This window comes from Micropterus dolomieu, linkage group LG12, assembly GCF_021292245.1.
Source record: "Micropterus dolomieu isolate WLL.071019.BEF.003 ecotype Adirondacks linkage group LG12, ASM2129224v1, whole genome shotgun sequence".
Classification (NCBI taxonomy): Eukaryota; Metazoa; Chordata; class Actinopteri; order Centrarchiformes; family Centrarchidae; genus Micropterus; species Micropterus dolomieu.
Window position 1 is genome coordinate 17422001 of NC_060161.1, and position 19129 is coordinate 17441129.

A 19129-nucleotide genomic window follows, 5' to 3' on the forward strand; every position below is an offset into this window, starting at 1 on the left:
TCTGTGCAAGCCTTCATGTGCTCAGTCAAACACTGTAAGAGGTGCAATAGAGAGAGAGAGAGATAGAAAGTGCCTTTTGACCGTGTCGACCCTAAAGGACTAGCTTTTCACTCTTTGAGTCGGTTTTTTGTTTTTTTTAATTTTTCTTTTATCACTGATTGTAATCCAGTGCCTTCAGCAGTGCTAAGCTAATGAAGGGAGCCGTGCCACTAATCAGTCAGGAGTAAACAACAAGCGAGAGTGCTTTAAAAAGAGGATTGAGGATATCAGTTGGTAACAGAATGCAACCTGGCTTCTCCCGGAGAATAAATACAAAGGTATCTGCGGTACAAAATGCTGTACAAATTAACCAGGGTCACCAAAAAATGGAGACATCAAACTGATCACTTCACTGAGACAAGATGAGAAGAGTTGGACGAATTTATACTGCCAAATTTCACTGGCAAATGAAGATAAAAAAAAAAAATTACTTAATTGGCTTTAAAAATGTTTTTTGTTTTAGTACATGTGGAAATTACTCTTTTGACTTCTAAATCAGTGTTTGTATTTTTATGAATTATGGCAGTACATTCCAAAGCTTAAAACAAAACAAATGTTTTTTGGATTCAACCCTGTCATTTCATTTGAATACGACTCGTTAGAGAGATGGAGAGCCCTCCAGAGAAGCTGTATCTGTACGTCTGTCTCTTACCCTGGACCTCTCCTCCAGTTTGGTCATCATGACGATGATGGCACTCCTCTGCTCCCAGATCATCCTCCAGAATTCACCAAATGTCTCTGGCAGAGATCCTTGGGTGGCAATGTAGGCGTTCTGCTTCCTGTAGCCATCAATGTAGTTGGCATTGATATAGTCACTTCCAGGGATACCTAAAAAGAGACGAGTTGTGACTTTGGTTGTCAAGCTGAATTAGAGGATTGCTTCATAAGAGGCACCAACGTGTTGCAGAGGACAGGGAGAATTTAGATCGTGGGTGTACGTCAAACAGAGTTAACCATTTTATTTGAGGTGTCACGTTTTTAGTCTAACACAATGTGGAAAATACAATAAATGTCACAAAATTGTGGGATTTGTTGCTTCCTATATTGATCTCACTTTATCAATAGCTATTTCAGGTAAAGACTGATTTCCCCCCACATAAGGTTCAGAAGACACCATGTGAGGCAATTCTCCATGTTTTCTCTTAGTATTAAATCGTAAAATAGCATAAAACAGTCACATTTGGAACCAGTTTTACAGTCCATAAGGATTTGTGTTTGCTATCAACACATTTGAATCCACAGTTTTTGTGTCTCTCTTCCATATCTGCAACTGACTTGCAGATAAAGCTTGGTCTGTAAAAGTCTATCACCGCACATGGAGAAAAACAAACCCACAAAAAAACTAGCAAAACAATTCCCCCCCCTCCTTCCATCCTCACTCCTCCTTCCCTTTGCTTATATTAAATGAAAGGCACAGCAGCCTTTTCGAATCAAGGCGAGAGAGACAGAGCTGACAGCTAGTCAATGCTTTAGGACTGGCAGTTTAGGGGCTTCATGCACACATGGCCGACCAAGATAAGTCTCATCTGCATGGACGCCACGTATCAGAGAATCCCCTCACTGCAACTGCTCCCCCCCCCCTCCCACAGACTCCCTTATACTCCCAGGTAACTTATTCAACAGAAAAAAGGGAAAATGGAATATGAACACATTGAAGAACCAACCCACATTATTTTTTCTCAACTGTCCCCCACCCTCTCTTTTGCTGTTGAAGTTGTCCACACAGCCAGGCGGCTGTACATTTCCGTGATGGACAAGGGATAAATACAATTAAGCCCAGTGCGTTTTCAAATTGAAAAGAAAAGGCAAAGAGAGACATTACTGTGGTTTAATGAAAATGAGGCAAGTTGTTTAATTCACATTCGCAAATGTGCCTTTATGCGTTCTGTCACTCAGGATTTGTATAAATGTGACCATTTTCTCTGTCAATATGCTTATTGGGAAATAAACATTGTCACAGGGTTGTTCAGTACTTGTTACTCATCATAGAAAAGCAAAGGCATCTCAAAGAAAATACAGGAAGTTTAAGTCATTATGTTGTAATGATGATAAAGATGATTCTTAGTAGTAGTAGGATATTCATGTGCATAACATTGTACATTTGCAAGCAGATGACCACACTCGCACTATGTCCGATTCCTACGTTTTCCTACTACGGAACACATTTATAAAGTCATCGCGTTTGATTTTGAATAGATTTTCTTAATATGAGATGACCTTATTGTAGAACCGGAGGCCAGTGACTCGAGTCCAGCTCTTTTCCTTGAATCCCAGACTTGTGACAGCTTCCACATTAAATACAGAACAGTGGCGAAAACAGTGAGTTCTTACATAACTTTAATGTTCCTAAAAGAACATAGAACTGATGGAATTTGTAGGAAACGTGGAATTTGCAACGGTCATACTAACAAAAACTAATACTGGCTGTAGTGAAATGAGAAATGCTCCAATTTTATCAAATGAAGTGATGTTCTGTAAGGTCAGGAAACTTGGCAAGAGGTGCCTCGTCAAAAGTAGAGCACATTCAGTGATGTCACAACAAATTAAAGTTCACAAATGTACTCGAGAATCGTAGCGCCTGTGTTCCGAGGATTCTGCTGATCCGTTCCCACATCAATAAATTCTGAAAGTACTGTAGCTGTCTTCAAATTCTGATGTCAAATCCCAAATCCCTTTTTATTCAAAGAACTCAATCAGAGTAAACAATAGACGCGTTGCTTGCCAAAAGGCTTTGTTTAAGCTTTAGAAGGAAAAGAGGAAGTCCCTCATGTCCCCCTGGCTGAGAACTACTCGCTTGCTGTAGCACAAAGGCTCCAATGTGGTTGTGCAGATGTGTTTATACGCCTGGCTAATGGAGTTCCATCAACACTCAAGCTGTGTGTCGTCTTAGAGAGGCTGCAAAAAGGGCTCTCTTAGTCTTTATCTATCTGTTTTTGTCACATTAGCCATTTACTCCTTTGTTTATTTTCCATCGCCCTCCATGGGAGCAGCTCAATGGAAATGGTTAATTAATAGCTGTGTGCGTATGTGCAATTGTGTTTAATCCAATAAACTGGTGAAGAAGCCAGCAATAACTAGCCATTTCAAAATGGCCTTTCATTCCTTAGAAGCTGTACTGCACAGTGCGACACATCTTTAATCCGCCAAAGACTGGGCTGGTTCATGTCAGGTTGGTGACGGGCTCAAGTGAAATTGTGAAAAAACAGATTTGCCACTATCTAGCCCCAAAGTTTGGGTCTGATGTTCACAGCATGTAATGTCATAAACGACACCTTATCAGTTGTGTCACTCTGGCCAGTGTAATCTTAGCACTTTATCTTGTGTGCTGCTGCGAGTTTTGTCAGGTTCAACCAGGCGGCAAATGGGCAAAAGCATGTCTGTTTTTTGAACAAACGCATACCCACAAACAAGCCCACATAATAACGTGCTACTCTGTGCACTTACAGTGTGCCCACTGTTCTGGTTTAAATTACACTCAACAAACAGGCCATAGCTTCGTAGACAATGTTAGCGCGGGACATTATAAAAGAATAACCTGACAAGTCAGAGAAATAGATGGTGGTAAAACTCAATTCCATCTCTCACTATAAGTCATTGTTTAATCTAATTTGCGCTCTAATAACGCTTGCCTCAGCATTTTAAGGAAAATTGCCTGTTTCTAAAGCCACCTCTTTCTTTGTAAGCACCTGAGGCATGAAAGGAAATAAGTAGTCTGGCGTGCTTGTGTAGGAATATATTTAAAAATCAGAGTGTGGTTGCGTTCCTGAGGTCTAAAAGATACAGTTGCACTGGCTGTTGGTAGAGTAACAGTAAAGGTTGGGAGGGAAGATGTTGGTGGGTGGCATACCGTCAATAGCGGAGAGTAATACCCTGGAATGGTCGTAGGCAATCACGTTGGCATATCTGTTCTTTGGTTTGTTGACCTCCAGGTTAGAGTGTTCCCATGTGAACTGCTGACCAGGGTCGATGGACTGTGAAGTAGAAGAAAGTTTGTCATTACAGTGGAATAATTTGCACTATATGAACATAGTTCAGTACTAAGATTGAATTCAGCTCTTTGGCAATTGCCCATGAGGTATTTATGCAAGATCAATATCAGAAAGCTTACTGAAATATGTCTTATAACACAGAGCAACTGAAAATGAATATCTTGTCTATTGTAGTATACTGATGTTTAAATACATCTTTTTAAGAGTGTGCTAAGAGTCTGCATACCTAACCTTACTGGGCCCTTGTTTGCCAAGGCTATACTGTTAAGAAAGGCAGTTTATAAAAGTGAAAGCTCCAATTAATTCAGTCTTGTGTCTCTGATGTGTCCTCCTTGTCCCACAGTCTTTTTTTTTTTTTTTTGCACGTCTCTACACTGCAGGTACATTTGGCTAAATAACATATCACGTGTTGTATGCATGCATTATATAAATTTTTAGTGCTGCTAACCAGACCTGACCCCCTTATATGTGTGAAGTGATGAAGAAAGGAAAGATATTGATGAAATATTGCGCCGTCTCAGCATGGGTGAGTTTGACTTAAGGCTACAGTACATTCAGTGATGCTGGAGGTCAGTCACAGTCGGGGGTGCTAAGAGAAGATCAATAATGACTTAATTTGAATGGCCAGGATAGCTTAACTAGTTACTAATAGTTATTGACAATTTTCAACAATTTGAGAATGTTTTATACTACAGCAGACAGCACTAATATACTGTATGTCAAAGCAGCCACAGCAACTACACAATCGACATCAGGAACTTTTGCATAAGAACTGCAAGAACAAGAAGCGGGAGAGACAGCACCTGGACGCGCGTGAGAGATGTGACCACGTACATGAGGTTATAATGCTGTGATACTATAATAACCAGTGGGTGTCCACTACACACACAAGTCTCTTGAATTAAGTTGTGACCATGAGATATGTTGTGTTCTTGATTTAAAAGTACTTGAGGTTATTCGGTCCAAAGGAAATGACTGTTCTCTGATTGAAAGCTGATTTAATTGATGAATAGCCAAACCCAGATGTTTTATTCTTGTAGGTTAATTTGCGTAGAATCTATTCTGGCCTCTCAGGATCTTCTAGAAAATGGGGTGTCAACAGACAGTTTGCTCTTAACAGCTAAGTGAACTATGTGTTGTCTTCTGGCATGAAATAACCTCTATGTATAAATTATAAAGATTTACAAAAAAATTCTGAATTGGCCACAAAGGAAGAGCTTGTTTTTCCATCAGCTTTCCTCATTTGATTTTTAGGACTTTACGGCAATAACTAGAATCCCACACTTGAGACTAGTTCAACAGATTCTGCTAGCCAATCCCTCTTTCAACTTTGTAAAGCAGAGGTTGATAATGGTCCCTCATCACCGACAGATAAACTATAAAATATAATATCACAAAGGGAAAATACAAAGACATGAAAGAAAGCATTCCATTTCACATTTCAGGGAAAATAGGGCTTGTGTTTTTAATGACTACAGACAAGTTTTATGAGTTAATCTCCACTGAAAGTAGCACCCAAGTACAATGGGACACATTGCACTCTGACCATTCTTAAAATCTAGATGGTTCTATATATGATTTCTTTAGGGTATTTTATAGGAGCAATAAATGCATAAAATATAAATAGCTATATTATTAATTTTTAGACCTGTTTAATGATGGAAACTTTGGCCACGGAGGGAAATACATTAAGAGGTATTTAAGAGAACATGAGCTCAATGTGAATACGATAATAAATTTTAGCACTGAGTCCTTTATCTGCACAAATCACCTAAAGCAGCAATATGCAGGGGACAAACCACTGGCTAAGCCTGATATTTTATCAAAATATGTTGAAACGGTGGTCTGCAACATTGCTCATAATAAAAAATCTTTATTTCATTGTGCTTGCAAAATTGGTTTCCACTGTTCCCGAATAAGCACTATGAAATTGGAATTCAATGTACTTAAGCTGCAATAATGATTGGGCAGCTTGGCAGCCACCCACATGGTGACCTCATAGATTTTGGAGCTGTTGCAGGACCCGCAGAGAGAAATGGGCAGAGGAAGGGTGACCGCTCTCATCTCACACAATGCCCCTGAAAGGACCTCTTACTCGCATAGCTTTTCGTAAACCAGTGACTGTTTACTCAAGTACTGTACTGTACAAATATGAGGTATCTGTACTCTCTGTAATACTTGAGGGTGGGATTGTGTCTTTCCATTTCTACTTAATTATATTTCAGCAAGCAATATAGTACATATGTGTGTGTGCGTGTGTATAATGTAGGACTTGTAATGGAGTTTTTTTATTTAGTGTAGTATTAGTACTTAAGTAAAGGATCTGAATACCTCCTCGACCACTGTTGTAAACACATTCATATACAATGCATAGGCAAAGCAAACATGGAGGAAACATGTACATTGTCTGCAGCCCACCTGGTTTTAAGGGCACTTACATTTTAAGGACTTTTACGTTTGAAGATCTAATCAATATCCGATAGCGGACATACATTCCAGAGTGAGACTTCAGCTAAAGTGTAGATATGATTAACTGGTTGGACAAGTGTCAGTAAACTGTAGCCTTTGAAATCGTGTTGTTTGCTCCATCCAGCACAGTTCTACCTCGAGGCAACCCAGAGTTTTAGTCCTATTATTATTGGTTGCTTATATTATTTCACATGGTTAAAATGTCATCCAGTGAGCAGATAACATGATGGGAATAAATCATTTGCTGAAGTGAATTAAATATCATATATACAACATGTGCTGTTTCTAGTGTTTTAGCACTCCTCCCCATGCAGACATCCAAATCACCTCATTAATAAACAACTGATTTCACCTTCTAAACAGTAAAAATGTCATTCATATATGCTTTCTCACTGTAGGTTTTTAGTTTTTTTAGTTTTTTTAGGATGTAGTGGCATTCACACTACCATTCTAACTCTGTTTTCACCGCAGACATTTTGACTTGTCACAGCGGGAAAAGCACAGGTGTTACTAATAACATTAATGGCGGCCTCTGTTCCATTTAAATGTCTCAGTAAGTCATGTCAGCGAGCCAGCAGGCACAATAGCAGGGCCCTGGAAGTAGAAATGGAATGCAGCCATTATTAATGTTATTAATTACACAAGTGAGTTTCCTGCTATGACATGTCAAAATGCGTGAAAGAGCTGACTGATTTTAGACCTCTGAGTTAGTCGGTGAAGATATTCCTCATGAAAGTAGTTCCCAACCTAACATAACCTTCTGGTGATTGAACTGCTGTGTGGTTGGCATGGGTAAGCAACGGCAGGATTAAGGCTTTCGGGAAAATATAATTAAGTGCAAGACACCAAATAACGAAAGTAATTGAAATCACAGTATTTGTGAGCACCTGGTGAATGCTCCTATATAATACTAAACATTATCTGGTATTGTTGTCTTTATGCTGCAACACTCAAAATTGATCACAACTGCTGAATCACACTTACCTCATATTCCTGCGAAAACTTGAGGTTGTCGTTGGCTTTCAGGCGCTCCTGATGATCTGCCAGGTCCATAATTGGGATTGGAGGATGGCTAGCCATACCTGTCAATCAGATGCACTGAAGGTCAGTCACTGGTCTTGTCACAGGGTATCACCCAAGCACAAGCCAACGAAGAATCATTAGATAAGCAGCATGTGTGTTTAACAGGGGGGATGGAAGAGTGGATCTTGTTAGGCTAGTTTGTTCACTCAAAGCAGTGGCCATGCTCATAGAGAGAATATGGACACAGAAGCCAATGAGAAGTCATTGAGCACACTTTCCCCACGGGGACTCTCCCTAAGTTGAGAGAGAAGAACGTTATTTGCACCGAAAGCTGCCGTGGATAGTTAGCATGACAGTAAGACACTGACACAAACAAACATCCCAAAAAGACAAAGAAACAAACATTCAAAATGTTAGGCCAGATGTTGACGTCTGCTTTGAGTGATGACATTTTTTCAGGCTGTCATTTCAAACTCCGCCTCCTGTGATGACATAGCATTAACACCAAATGGATTAGATGAGGATGGGAATACAAGACTAGGCAGAAAAAAGGAAATAAAGCTAACAAAACAAAGCAAAAAAACCCCAAATCATGTCAAATGCATAATCGAGACCAACTAACTTGACAAATGGAGGTTACTGGGGTGACTGGGCGCACCTGAACCTGCGGAGGAAACGGCGGTGTAATTAAAGACATTGCAGATGTCATAGCAATGTGATGACTATTTTATTCACAAACAGAAGGTAGAAATTGAAATGTGACAAGAAGCAGTTGAATGATTATGTATATTCTAAATGGGACATTCATTAGTAACATACAAATCATGCTAGAAGCTTGGCTACACCACCGTGCATTTCATAGAAATAATTTAAAAAACATTCATTTAAACCTGAGACGCTGACATGGTGATATACTATTTGCATAGCCTGCAGCATAAAGTTTCAGCCTTCGGGTAAGCTCACTTGACTTTGACAATGTCAAATATGGGTGGAAGTCGAGGTATATGTGTCATCAGCATATTTAAGAGCTTAGATGTGGAGACAATCAAAGACACCTTTTTGTACATGCCATCACAATCCAGCCTGTGGCCAAAGATCCGCCATTTAAGAATTGAGAAGCCATTTTGACACGCCAGTTGGGTGGCAGTCTCTCTCTCCCTCCCACTCCCAGTGAGGTGATATTACATTTTGGTTGCGGCCAGAAGTGGGCATTAGCTAATGGAAGCTGTGCCTCGTTTTGCCACCCACTCTCACGTCTCTCTGAAAGACGGCAAAGGGTGTTTCTATCGCAGCCTGCTACTCAAAATCCATTTCCACCACTGGGGGACAATAAAAGTACCATTTCCAACACGCCGTCGCTCAAACATCAAGCATCCTTAAGATGAAAATGTCCATTGAGGGGTAAAGAGGTGAAAGAAAGAATAGAGAAGAGGGGTGGTCTAATGTAGAAGCCCTTCAGGACTTGAGAGAAAGTGTTCACGTTTGGTCCTTTTTGGGCAGTGAGAGAACCAAGATGCCAGCTCTCAGAAAGGCTGTTGGGGGGGTGGGGGGGTGATGGCTTGAGAGGCGAGTGAAATAGTGGGAGGATAGTTGAGATCACTCTGAGCCAAAAGGAAAAATACCCCTCTGCCAGGATGAAACAGCCAGTAATGGTCCTAACATCATTGAAGAGCTTTCATAAATATGCATAAGCTTTTTTTTTTCAAAAAATGAGCCTGCAGGGATAATTCATCCTCCTTTCATACGAGCTGACCTGAAAAATATGGCTTTGATATTTAAACATTATTGTCAGTCTCTGAACACCTGTCTCAAAGCAGCTGGTGCCAGAGGAACTCAAACGGCAGTTAAGTGCGTCTCTTTTGGTCAGGACAGGGGCAAAAGATGCATACCTCCTTTCCGGGTGTCTCTCACCATTCCCTCAGGTGAGAAACAGCCACATGACCGAGGCCATGGCATGGCCACTGACCACCACAAACCTCAGCAATGAAGGTCAGAGAGAGTATACCCCAGTGTTTACAGCTTGTCACCAGTTTTTTGTCGCTTATCCATTGGCTCGCATACAAAGTGGGACACGGGAGCCATAAAACATTTCCCTCACCTTCCACAATGCTGCGTCTTGTAACTTGTAGCTGTAGGATACCATTCACGCAAGTCTGTACTATTCTGAGTAAGCATGACAAGTCTTGATGACCTGGATAACGCAGGTGCAGAGGAAGACGGCAGCTGCCATGAATCTGTCAGGCTTGCATTTTTGCCTCTTCATTTTCTCCTCTGAGAAGTGTCTCCGGGGGGGAAACTGTCAGTTTTGACCCTCTGTGCCTGCTCTGAGCACCTGTCCACTGTCTGACTGCAAACTGCTCACTTGTTTAGCGCCAATCTCAGCACCAAGATACTTTTTGGGATTTTACGGTATCAGGTTTCAGAGTCAGCAATAGTTGCAGATGAACAAACAAAAGATAAAAACAAAAGAAAGCTAATTTGGAATATACATTTTTCTTTTAAACGCTAGCGTAGGCAACGTTGGAGCAACTAGCAAGAGACAGATTTTCCAACCAAAAACATTCCCACCCCCTCCCTTCAAGCCACTCCCCCAAAACACATCGTCATGCGCAGTGCGTGCACGGGCAGAGTGCGCGCAGGAAGACGGGCAGCTAAGCCAATCAGTTCATTCAGAACAAAAGAAATCATTGGCCTGCCACTACCACAGATATCAGAGTTTTGTGTCAGAATGTAAAGAGGATTTGAGAAAATATAACAAAGAGAATGCTTCTGAAATATGTTGCCTACCCTAGCTTTAAGCAAGCAATTGTTTGAATTTGGCATCCCTTTTCATAGAGCATATTCATTTGGAATACGTACCAGGCGTTTGGAAGTTGAGACGTCGAAGCTCAACAGGGTCAGTGGGATGATGCAGTGGCATTTCCTTGCTGTTGGGGAGGCTCCCTTTCCTAGCTTCAGATTCTGCTCTTTTTCTGCAGAACAGACAGCAAATTGTAATTATTTTTGATTAACTTTTTTTTGGTGCTCAAAACACTTACTGTATAACCACAAAACTTGCCTTGCGGTCTAATAACTACTGCAGACCAATATGTAATTATGGCGGTGACAGGACTACGTTCTTACAGTACATAAGGCTACAGAGGGTGGACTAAATAACATCATCACTTCACAGTATAATGCAATCCAACACAATAGCCCTTAGACATTAAATACTACCTTTTAGTGAAGCCTAATGTTTACTTTTCAATGATACTGTCAGAGGGTGCCAATTCTCCGTACTCTATAGTAATTTTGAAGCAGTAGATAGGGGTGGTGTATTATAATGTAACCTGGTCCTGTTACTGTATTTAAAAGAAATACATGCAAAGGTCTAATTTACTACATAGCTATTGTACTGAAGTATATTGTAGAACTTTCTTGTGAATTTAGGTTTTTTTATTATTTTGAGTGCAAGTTTTAATATTCATATTTGTGGAGAGCCGGTTTGATCTCATATTCACATCTTTTCATTGTACAACATTGTCACCCCTGACACAAGATGCCGTATGAACCAAGTGTCAGTTTCATAGAAGGCAATGCGAATTGTTCATTCATAAGAATTAAAAACAAAATTGGTCACTGACATGGGTCACATCACAATGTATAATGGAAGGTGATGAGATGGATTTTTGACATTATCAATTTGAAGTTAGTTAGTAGGAAAAGTCAAAACATTTTTTCCTTCATTTGCCAATAACTGCCTGTTGACAGCGAGTCATAGAAATAATATTTCATTGCTAATGGTAAGTAACGTGTTTAACAAATGTTCTTTTTGATTTTGATTCCCCAAATGACATCAACTCCAGTGGGCGACCAATTTCTGTGTGTTTAGGTTAGAATATGTATAGTCCAGGGAGAAAAAGGAGGGTTTAAAGGGAATTAGTTTTCCTCGACTTCCTTCTCACTCTTACCTGTCTGGTTTGCTGCTCCATTGGTCAGCAAGAAAAGAAATATCGACACAACATTAGGTGGTAAGACCTTTGGCTTTAAATGATGGAGAATTCTAGAAACTTTTCTTTAGAATAGGCGAACGACTGCATAAGAGACAAAAGATACCAATCATATCTTTGCTTTGCGTGCAAGATTAGTGATGCTTCACTTCAGAGATTATGCTCAATTATGCAGCCTTGGGGCTTTTTGTTTCAAATACTACAGTTTCCCAGGTGCATCCAAGATTTGTACATTGTATCTCCGCTATTTCAAGCAGTTTCAGCTGATTGCTTCTTGTTCAAGCATAAAAGTCATCTCTTGACTCCTAATTGCTGTGTCTGTCTTTTCCTGCAAATAAGCCTAGCACTGTTGGATCTATTAAAATCAAGAATTATGCATATTCAAGATTTACCCATGTGGATTTATAAATGCGAACAACATGCGGGGTCTTAATATTGAATGACTATGTATAAATTAAGCATAAACCGCATTTAAATATATCTTTAAAAAAGCAACCAAAAACAACTTCCAGACTCTACTGGTACTGTCTGGTAGCAGACATGTCTTGACTTCTACGTGTATAGGTGTACAATTTAGTCTGATTTATGTTTCTCTCTGAGAAAGGTACACATTGTTATCCCCATGTCCTTTCCCAGAGCTCAACATAACATGGTTGTTGCCCTTTGTTTTCCACAAGAGGAGCCCTCTGTCACATAAGCATTGATCTTGACAAGAGAAATACCTCCTGGTTATGCACCGAATGTTATCGAACACGCCGGTGACACCGGCTTGGTAATCGATGTGTAAATGTGCCTGCCACAAATTGAAACTGGAAGGCCCCACCCCCCGCACACACAATCTTTGTTCACTTTCAATTCACCTTTGTATAATCCAAACCAAAACTTGATATGAACGGAATCCAAGGACAGGTGTGAGAGAGAGCCAGAATAAAGCTATGCGCATACACCTCTTCCAATACCCTACTTTTGATGTGTTTTGTCTTCAGTTTGGGTGCTGTCACTGATTATAGCTTGTGCTGACTCTTCATTTCCTAATCTTACCTTGCCAAAATTAATACTGTGACATTCTGCTTAGGGCTGGGCATTTGATTGAATGAAGTCTGCCGAAAATGTGCCCTTATGTAAAAAGATGCAACGAGACGAGATAGTGAAGGGCGGGAGAAAATCTGTGTATGGACGCATGCGTGCAAGACATGTGCATGTGCGTCTTGATGTCAAAGCAGGAGGGCTGCATAAGGTCCGTGTTGGGATCTAGAGCTACTCTCTCGTGGAATGGGTAGTAGTAACAAAGGGGAGGGGGTTTCGGGGTGGCTGGGATGCTTGCCCAGGCCCCAGGGCCCCTCTAAAGCTGCACACACATGCAGTGACATGCAGCAGATAGTCAAAGCGCTCCCTTCCTACGCTTGACTGATGAGCAGTGACAGCGTGGGGGCTCGCTACCACTAGGGGGTTTCAGACAAAAAAGGCTGTTTTGATTGCACGTGAAAAAGCACTACCGCATGTGTTTTCTACATTTTTGTGAGTGTGAGCGTGCGTCTGTGCGTGCAGGGGGGTTCTGTGTGAAGGATTGTGGGCGTCTGCATTTGATGGCAGTTTTGGTAGCTGTACGCTTGAATTTACTCATCTGAGAGTGTGTGTGTGTGTGTGTGTGTGTACTACTCAGTGGGGGTCATGGATAGTGCCTCAGGCTTTGAGCTAAAATCTTACATTTAATGTCTGCATTACAACATACTACTTTAATATTTGTACCTAGTAGCGTGTTGGCGTCATGAATGTTAAATATTGATTGTCATACATGAATGTTGAGTAGCTATACATGAATTTTAAATGTGCATTTACAAGTAATAATGTGGATGTAGTGCATATTTTTCCACCGTCCCCTTGCAGTGAATGTCTGCCAGCATTGCATGGACAGTATTTTTGTAAACTGTTAAGGTAGTTGTCCCTTCTGAGGTGGATTCCTGTGCATTTGCATCACTTGGTGGGAAAAAATAATTCTCTTTTCATTTCCTTCTATGTGCAGATTATCATTTAATAGCCTCACCTTTTGTAGAGGAGGATGGCAATGACGATGCATATGATGAAGACAACAGCTAGCACAGGGCCCACCACCCAGATGAGGCCTTCCTCCTCATCGATGATCGGCTGGGGGTCGATGTCGGCTGACACAACTGGGTCGGAGTAGGGGCTTGTGGCATACATGATCTGAGCCGGGGAAAAGCAAACCGCTGATCAATATTCTATCCTAGAAACTATTTAGGATTTCTTTTCCAGCCACCACATGCTACTTCTACATTTTGGACCTCATCCTGCTCCTCATTCCGTAATCGTACCTATCAGCTGCTGATTCTGAAAGATGTTTTCTTGCCAATGTATCGCATTGCCCCTTTGACATAAACATACGAACGTTACATCCAGAACTTTAAGCTGAGGGATAAAGTAGATCTAGACTTATTTGATGAGCTCGAGTTATTCAAAGCACTGCTGCAGGACTTCAATTAATTTACAGAGCATATCTAACAGGAGTCTGACAAAGACAGCATTAGCAACAATACAAATTAAAAGCCAATTCAAAGTTTTGCTGCGTAATTTCTGCTAAGCTGCAGTTTGACCAATCAAAGTTATCGTCAATATCTCTCCTATGCGGGAGCCTTGATTGAACTATTTCACATTCTAAGAGGAGATAAAAAAACAAGGTCTTGTGGGAAGAAAATATATGCTTCAGTGGGCAAATTAGAGATTTCCCTCCGTCCGTTATTATCGTTTTTGCTCTACCTGAACTCAGGGTTAGCGGAGAGAGTGTGTGGCAGCGCTATAGACCCTGCAGCTCATCAAATCCATCATCACGCCTGCAGCTGCCTAATCATGCGGCTTTCTGGTCTTCCATCCAGGCAGACACATGCACACATACACACTGGCTGCGGCAGCGGAGATAAGGTGGACCACACGTAGGACGCAATTAAAGAGGAGCCCTGTTATCGAGGTATTCTCGCGATCAGCTAAGGTCTTAAGGGGTTTCTCTCCCCCAAAGCAGCAAGGGTCAGCTTCTTGGGCCAGCAGCAGCTTTAAGTTTTTAAGTCAAAGCCTCACAAGGGCTCAGAATAACACATCTGACCAGAAGCAAACTCCGACCCCCCCGTCAAGATGCAGTGGATTTAACCCTCTCTGTTTATTAACATGTACACTTTGTAACACAATGAACATGAGATCACTAGCATGGGGCAAGCTCTTGTCTGAAGTTGAGCTCAAGTATAATGTGAGACACATATAAAAATACATGTAATAATATTAAAAGAGGGAGCCGACTTACATTTTCAGACATCTCCAGGACAGCAAGCACAAAGAAGATGTACTCCTGGCCATTCTGGAGTTGCTTGTTTTCAAAGTCCCCATAGAGCTTGCCATCTCCCAGGGTAAACTCTTTGGGCAGGTCTTTGAAGTAGGCAGCGATATAGGCTTTGGGTTCTGCCTGCCTCCGGAACCGAAGGCCTCTGCTCGTACGGTTTATCTCCTTCAGCAGCTACAGCGAGGAGTAAGAAGCAGACAGTTGATAACACAAAAGGGACACGTTCCAGCACACACATAAAAACACATCTACACAAACCAAATCTGTTTGATCTCGATTTCTCTTCTGATTGCTGAGCTGAAAATGCTGATTGCGATAGGCAGAGCATTACAGAAAAGATCAATGACTTATTTCATCTGGGTTTTTTTTAATGAAAAAGATTGTGAAATTAAAAGATTGGGTGGATTTCCAGCATATAAAACGGTTGAGGATTATCCAACAGTGTCAACCAGTAAAAAAGAAAATAATCTGAATTCATTTCCAATTTACATATCTCGATTATGTTTTATTTTATACTATCCAGATGGCCAGATGTAGACAAATATAATCTGGGGAGACTTTTTGCTGGATGTGCTTACAACTTAATACAGTGTATTAATTATTGTGTATTTTCCAATTCACTGTTTCATAACTATGAATTAAAGACATGCCAAAGTGGCATACATTATGTATCAGCCAGTGGCTTCAAACTATGTTTTCCCAATTATGACAAATCAAATCAAAAAATCAATAACTATATGTTATTGGAAGGGATTACCTCAAATCATCAACCACTTTAGTATTTTGAGGGAATTATTAGATATCAAAGCACTTTTTTTTTTCATTCGTACAACATTCAACATTCGTAGTGTTCCCGGGTAATTATTGTAATAATAATGGTAGGTTGAAAGAAACGCATCAAGTCTGCCCTTCATACACGTCTGTACCATCTGACTTTAAACTTCCAGTACAAAGCGTGGATGATAATTATGCTAATCAAGCCTGGCTAGTTGTTTGGGTGTCTGATTTCATATCTCTGATTTGTGTGCACGAATGAGTGTGTGTACGTGTGCGCGTTATGTGTGCCTGTCATTCACATTACAGTGTGTGCGCTCTCGTGTGTGCTCTGTTTTGGCTGTGGGCCTGTTGGTGCTGCCCGATAATGTCTTCAATCATCTCTCCTGTCAACATGCCTAAATCTGGTTGCCCTTGGGAAAAGTTGTGAAAAGGTGAGTGCCAATATTGACAAACAAATAAATTCTGACAGAGGGGCGACTTTTGGACAATCGGTCAAGGCTACAGACATGGGCCTGTAGGCATGAGCTGTAAAGCCAATGCCAGATGAGACATGGTGTGTTTTCTTTTAGCCTCCTGGACATGTAATAATATATAATATATTGTGTTGTTTATACAATAGAAATAAATAATTTAAAAGCTCACAATTTCAAGCTATAAGTTGCCAGAGGATTTGATTCACAAACAAGAATCTTGGAATCCTAGAATTTCAAATTGTTATAACCTGAAGAAAAACTTTATCCGAAAGGTTCCATTTCTACACATTGCTAGAACAGAGACTGCAGTGCAGTGAAGCTGCAGTGAATGTGTAGAAGCATTAGCCTTCGATATTTGACACTGCATTTAAAGGAATACTGGAAATGTAATCACAGCTCACAAAACATAGTGATAAAAACTTTCAGTGCTTACACACTTAATCGTGCCTGCAGTGCACAGAAGCTCCTGAATCATCTCCACTGGCTAAATATAAAAGTTGTCAAGTGTTTTGTGCATACGCAGTAGCCTAGCTTTCCCTGGAATGAGAAGAGACGTGAAGGCCTGATGCAGCTCTTCAGGTAATTACCACAGACACAAAGAGGAGGAGGAGGAGGTGGGTATGGGGGTTGAGGTTTGCAGTGCACTTGATGGCTACTTCATGTTCTCATTTCCATATGAACAGTGCTCTCTGCAGCTATTTGCGTCAATCAGCAAGACTCATCCCCTGTTCCTCCTGCTCTCTCAACTGCCTCAGCTTATTTATTTTCCAGTTTTGAGAAAGGAAATGTGTGTTATGTGTGCACAGTTAAGTAGGCCACCGTATTAAGAAGCTGAGTACAACTGGATAATAGAAAAGTAACTGGAATTTTACATGTGGTATTTTTACTTTTCTTTCCTGGTAACCTGAGTCATTATAACAAGCTCATTCTTCGAACCTACCTCCTCCAAATTCATCTCATCGGGACTTTCCCAGGGCTTGAAAAACTTGCCAGTGCGCTGCTTCTTTAGAGGTACAACCACAATGTAATATCCCCTGGAAAATAAAACGGTAAAGCACAGTATATTAATATTCTAGACAAGGTTAAAGCTCACTGCCACTTTTCAAAGACACCAGTTAACCAGTTGTGTTTGCAAGACAATAGTCACTGTTTCCTAGACGAACAGAACCTTTTTCTGCCACCAAGAACAAATACAGTATTGCCCCCCATGTCATCCTGTGCTAAGAGGATAGTCTGCTTATTGGAAACTGCATGATTATGCATCATAATTGAAAGTCTATAAGATTAGCAAGTTATGCAATTCTTTATCACTTGATTAGGACCATTTTCCTCTGTTTTCTATTTCATTTAAGAATGTTCAGAGAAGTCAGGCAATGTGGTTACACCTCACAGAGGCCTCCTGTGGGGTAATTAGGAGACCTCTGTGAACACAGAAAAGATACAGAATTAGAGGGATTTTCATCCCTTTATCAGGGTGGCAAGAGAGATAACGCCCTCTGCCAGAGTTTTCTGGGCTTCCTGGTTGGGCACAGCACTAGCTAGCGCTAGCCAGGAAGGCAGTGTGGCAGGCTAATGGGAACCTAATTAGCTTAAGCTCTGGCATGGGAGACAGTGGGCCAAGTGCATCCAGCAAGATCAAAAAATCCAAGATGGGTTTGAAGCCTCAGTCCACAATCGGATGTGCTCCTTGGCCTTCTGACAACCCTGGGCTTTGTTGAAAGGCTATAAGAGATTTTATAGGGCTTAGAGGAGTGCGCTTAAATGATTCGGGCTGCCTCTCTCGGTAATGACTGAGGTGAAGTGGATATTACACTGAAATGTAGGGATGAATATAAATGACTCTGTTTGGGAAGAATTACCCCTGACATATCAGCTATCAAGTTAACTTGTTTATTTCTGTTCACAATGCATCAGTAAGACAATAATCAGTAATATGGACATTAGCAGTGGACAGAAAGTCCCACTGCACCACAGTGATGTCTATACAAGTCACATATCCAACAAAAGACACTTTTTTATAAAGTCAAATCATATTATGCTTGATGCAAGTTGGCAGTTACAAGTAGTGAATATCCAGAGACAGCTCTGCAGGTCGATGCATTGACTCGAAGGTAATTTTGAGAGATTGAAAGCTTTCAGCCTGCTGTGCTGTTAACCTATGTTACTCTATTTTTCAATGACGCAGCTGGGGAAAACAAGCGCATTATAATCATCAACGTCTCAAGGACAGCCCTAATTACAACCAATTAGAAATAGACTTTAGTTGGATAACCTCCACTCACCTTACTCTCTCAGATGTCTGCACTGATGGTAGCTCCACAGTCACCATACCGTCTGAGTTGGTCTTGCCAATCAGGTAGGGTTTGGTGCGGAGGACGTCTGGGGCCGTCATGGTAGACACACGATGCTGCAGACCTCCGGCGCTGTTGCCACGATTGGTCAGGAGGAAGGAGTACTGTGTCTCAGGTTGGAGACCCGTGATTAGCTTCTGTGTTAGCTTCCCATCCACCTCCACACTCTGCCCATTATCATAGAGGATCTGTATGCAAATGAGTTGATGTTGGCTGTGGTTCTGGATGTTGACTAAATATTTTTTTAGTTACTCATAGTAATATGTGGAGTAACTCAATGCATATAAAAATGTTATATTTATCTGGGCAGTGCTCACAGTGAAAGGTTGCGCTGGGTTGTAGGTGTCTGGGATTTCCCAGGTCAGCAACACTGACGTCTTCATGGCAGCTCTCACATGAAAATTTTTTGCAAACACTGCTAAAAGAAAGGGGGAGCAGGTGATTTAGACACAAAACATCCTTTTATATCTATCTTCACCAATGGTCCCATACCAGTGCTTACCTGAGAATTTCTCCTTCAAAACCAGGCTGAAATGAGTACTACACTGAACTTAACACTGTCCTCTTACCTTCTTACCAACACCAACTCTTAAATTAATGACTGACCTTTGCTTGACTGACAAGACATGAAGAGACATACATACTTACTCCATGTGAATTTTTTAAACCATTC

The 19129-nt window shown here is 41.0% G+C and overlaps 1 protein-coding gene across 8 annotated transcripts in view; it reads right to left on the reverse strand.

Annotated features, from left to right (window-relative positions):
- LOC123980534 (receptor-type tyrosine-protein phosphatase delta) overlaps positions 1 to 19129 on the reverse strand; it is a 131781-nt gene that overhangs the window by 15130 nt on the left and 97522 nt on the right. For 4 of the 8 annotated variants that reach the window (XM_046064967.1, XM_046064966.1, XM_046064962.1 and 1 more), the window contains 9 exons: positions 18774 to 18874; positions 18388 to 18644; positions 17046 to 17139; positions 14820 to 15029; positions 13554 to 13714; positions 10380 to 10492; positions 7482 to 7579; positions 3887 to 4010; positions 692 to 867 (listed from right to left, as the gene is read on the reverse strand). In XM_046064967.1, coding sequence (XP_045920923.1) covers positions 692 to 867; positions 3887 to 4010; positions 7482 to 7579; positions 10380 to 10492; positions 13554 to 13714; positions 14820 to 15029; positions 17046 to 17139; positions 18388 to 18644; positions 18774 to 18874 — 1334 coding nt within the window. The remainder of the gene's footprint in view (positions 1 to 691; positions 868 to 3886; positions 4011 to 7481; positions 7580 to 10379; positions 10493 to 13553; positions 13715 to 14819; positions 15030 to 17045; positions 17140 to 18387; positions 18645 to 18773; positions 18875 to 19129) is intronic. The other 4 variants (XM_046064968.1, XM_046064969.1, XM_046064965.1 and 1 more) reach the window with 1 other exon arrangement.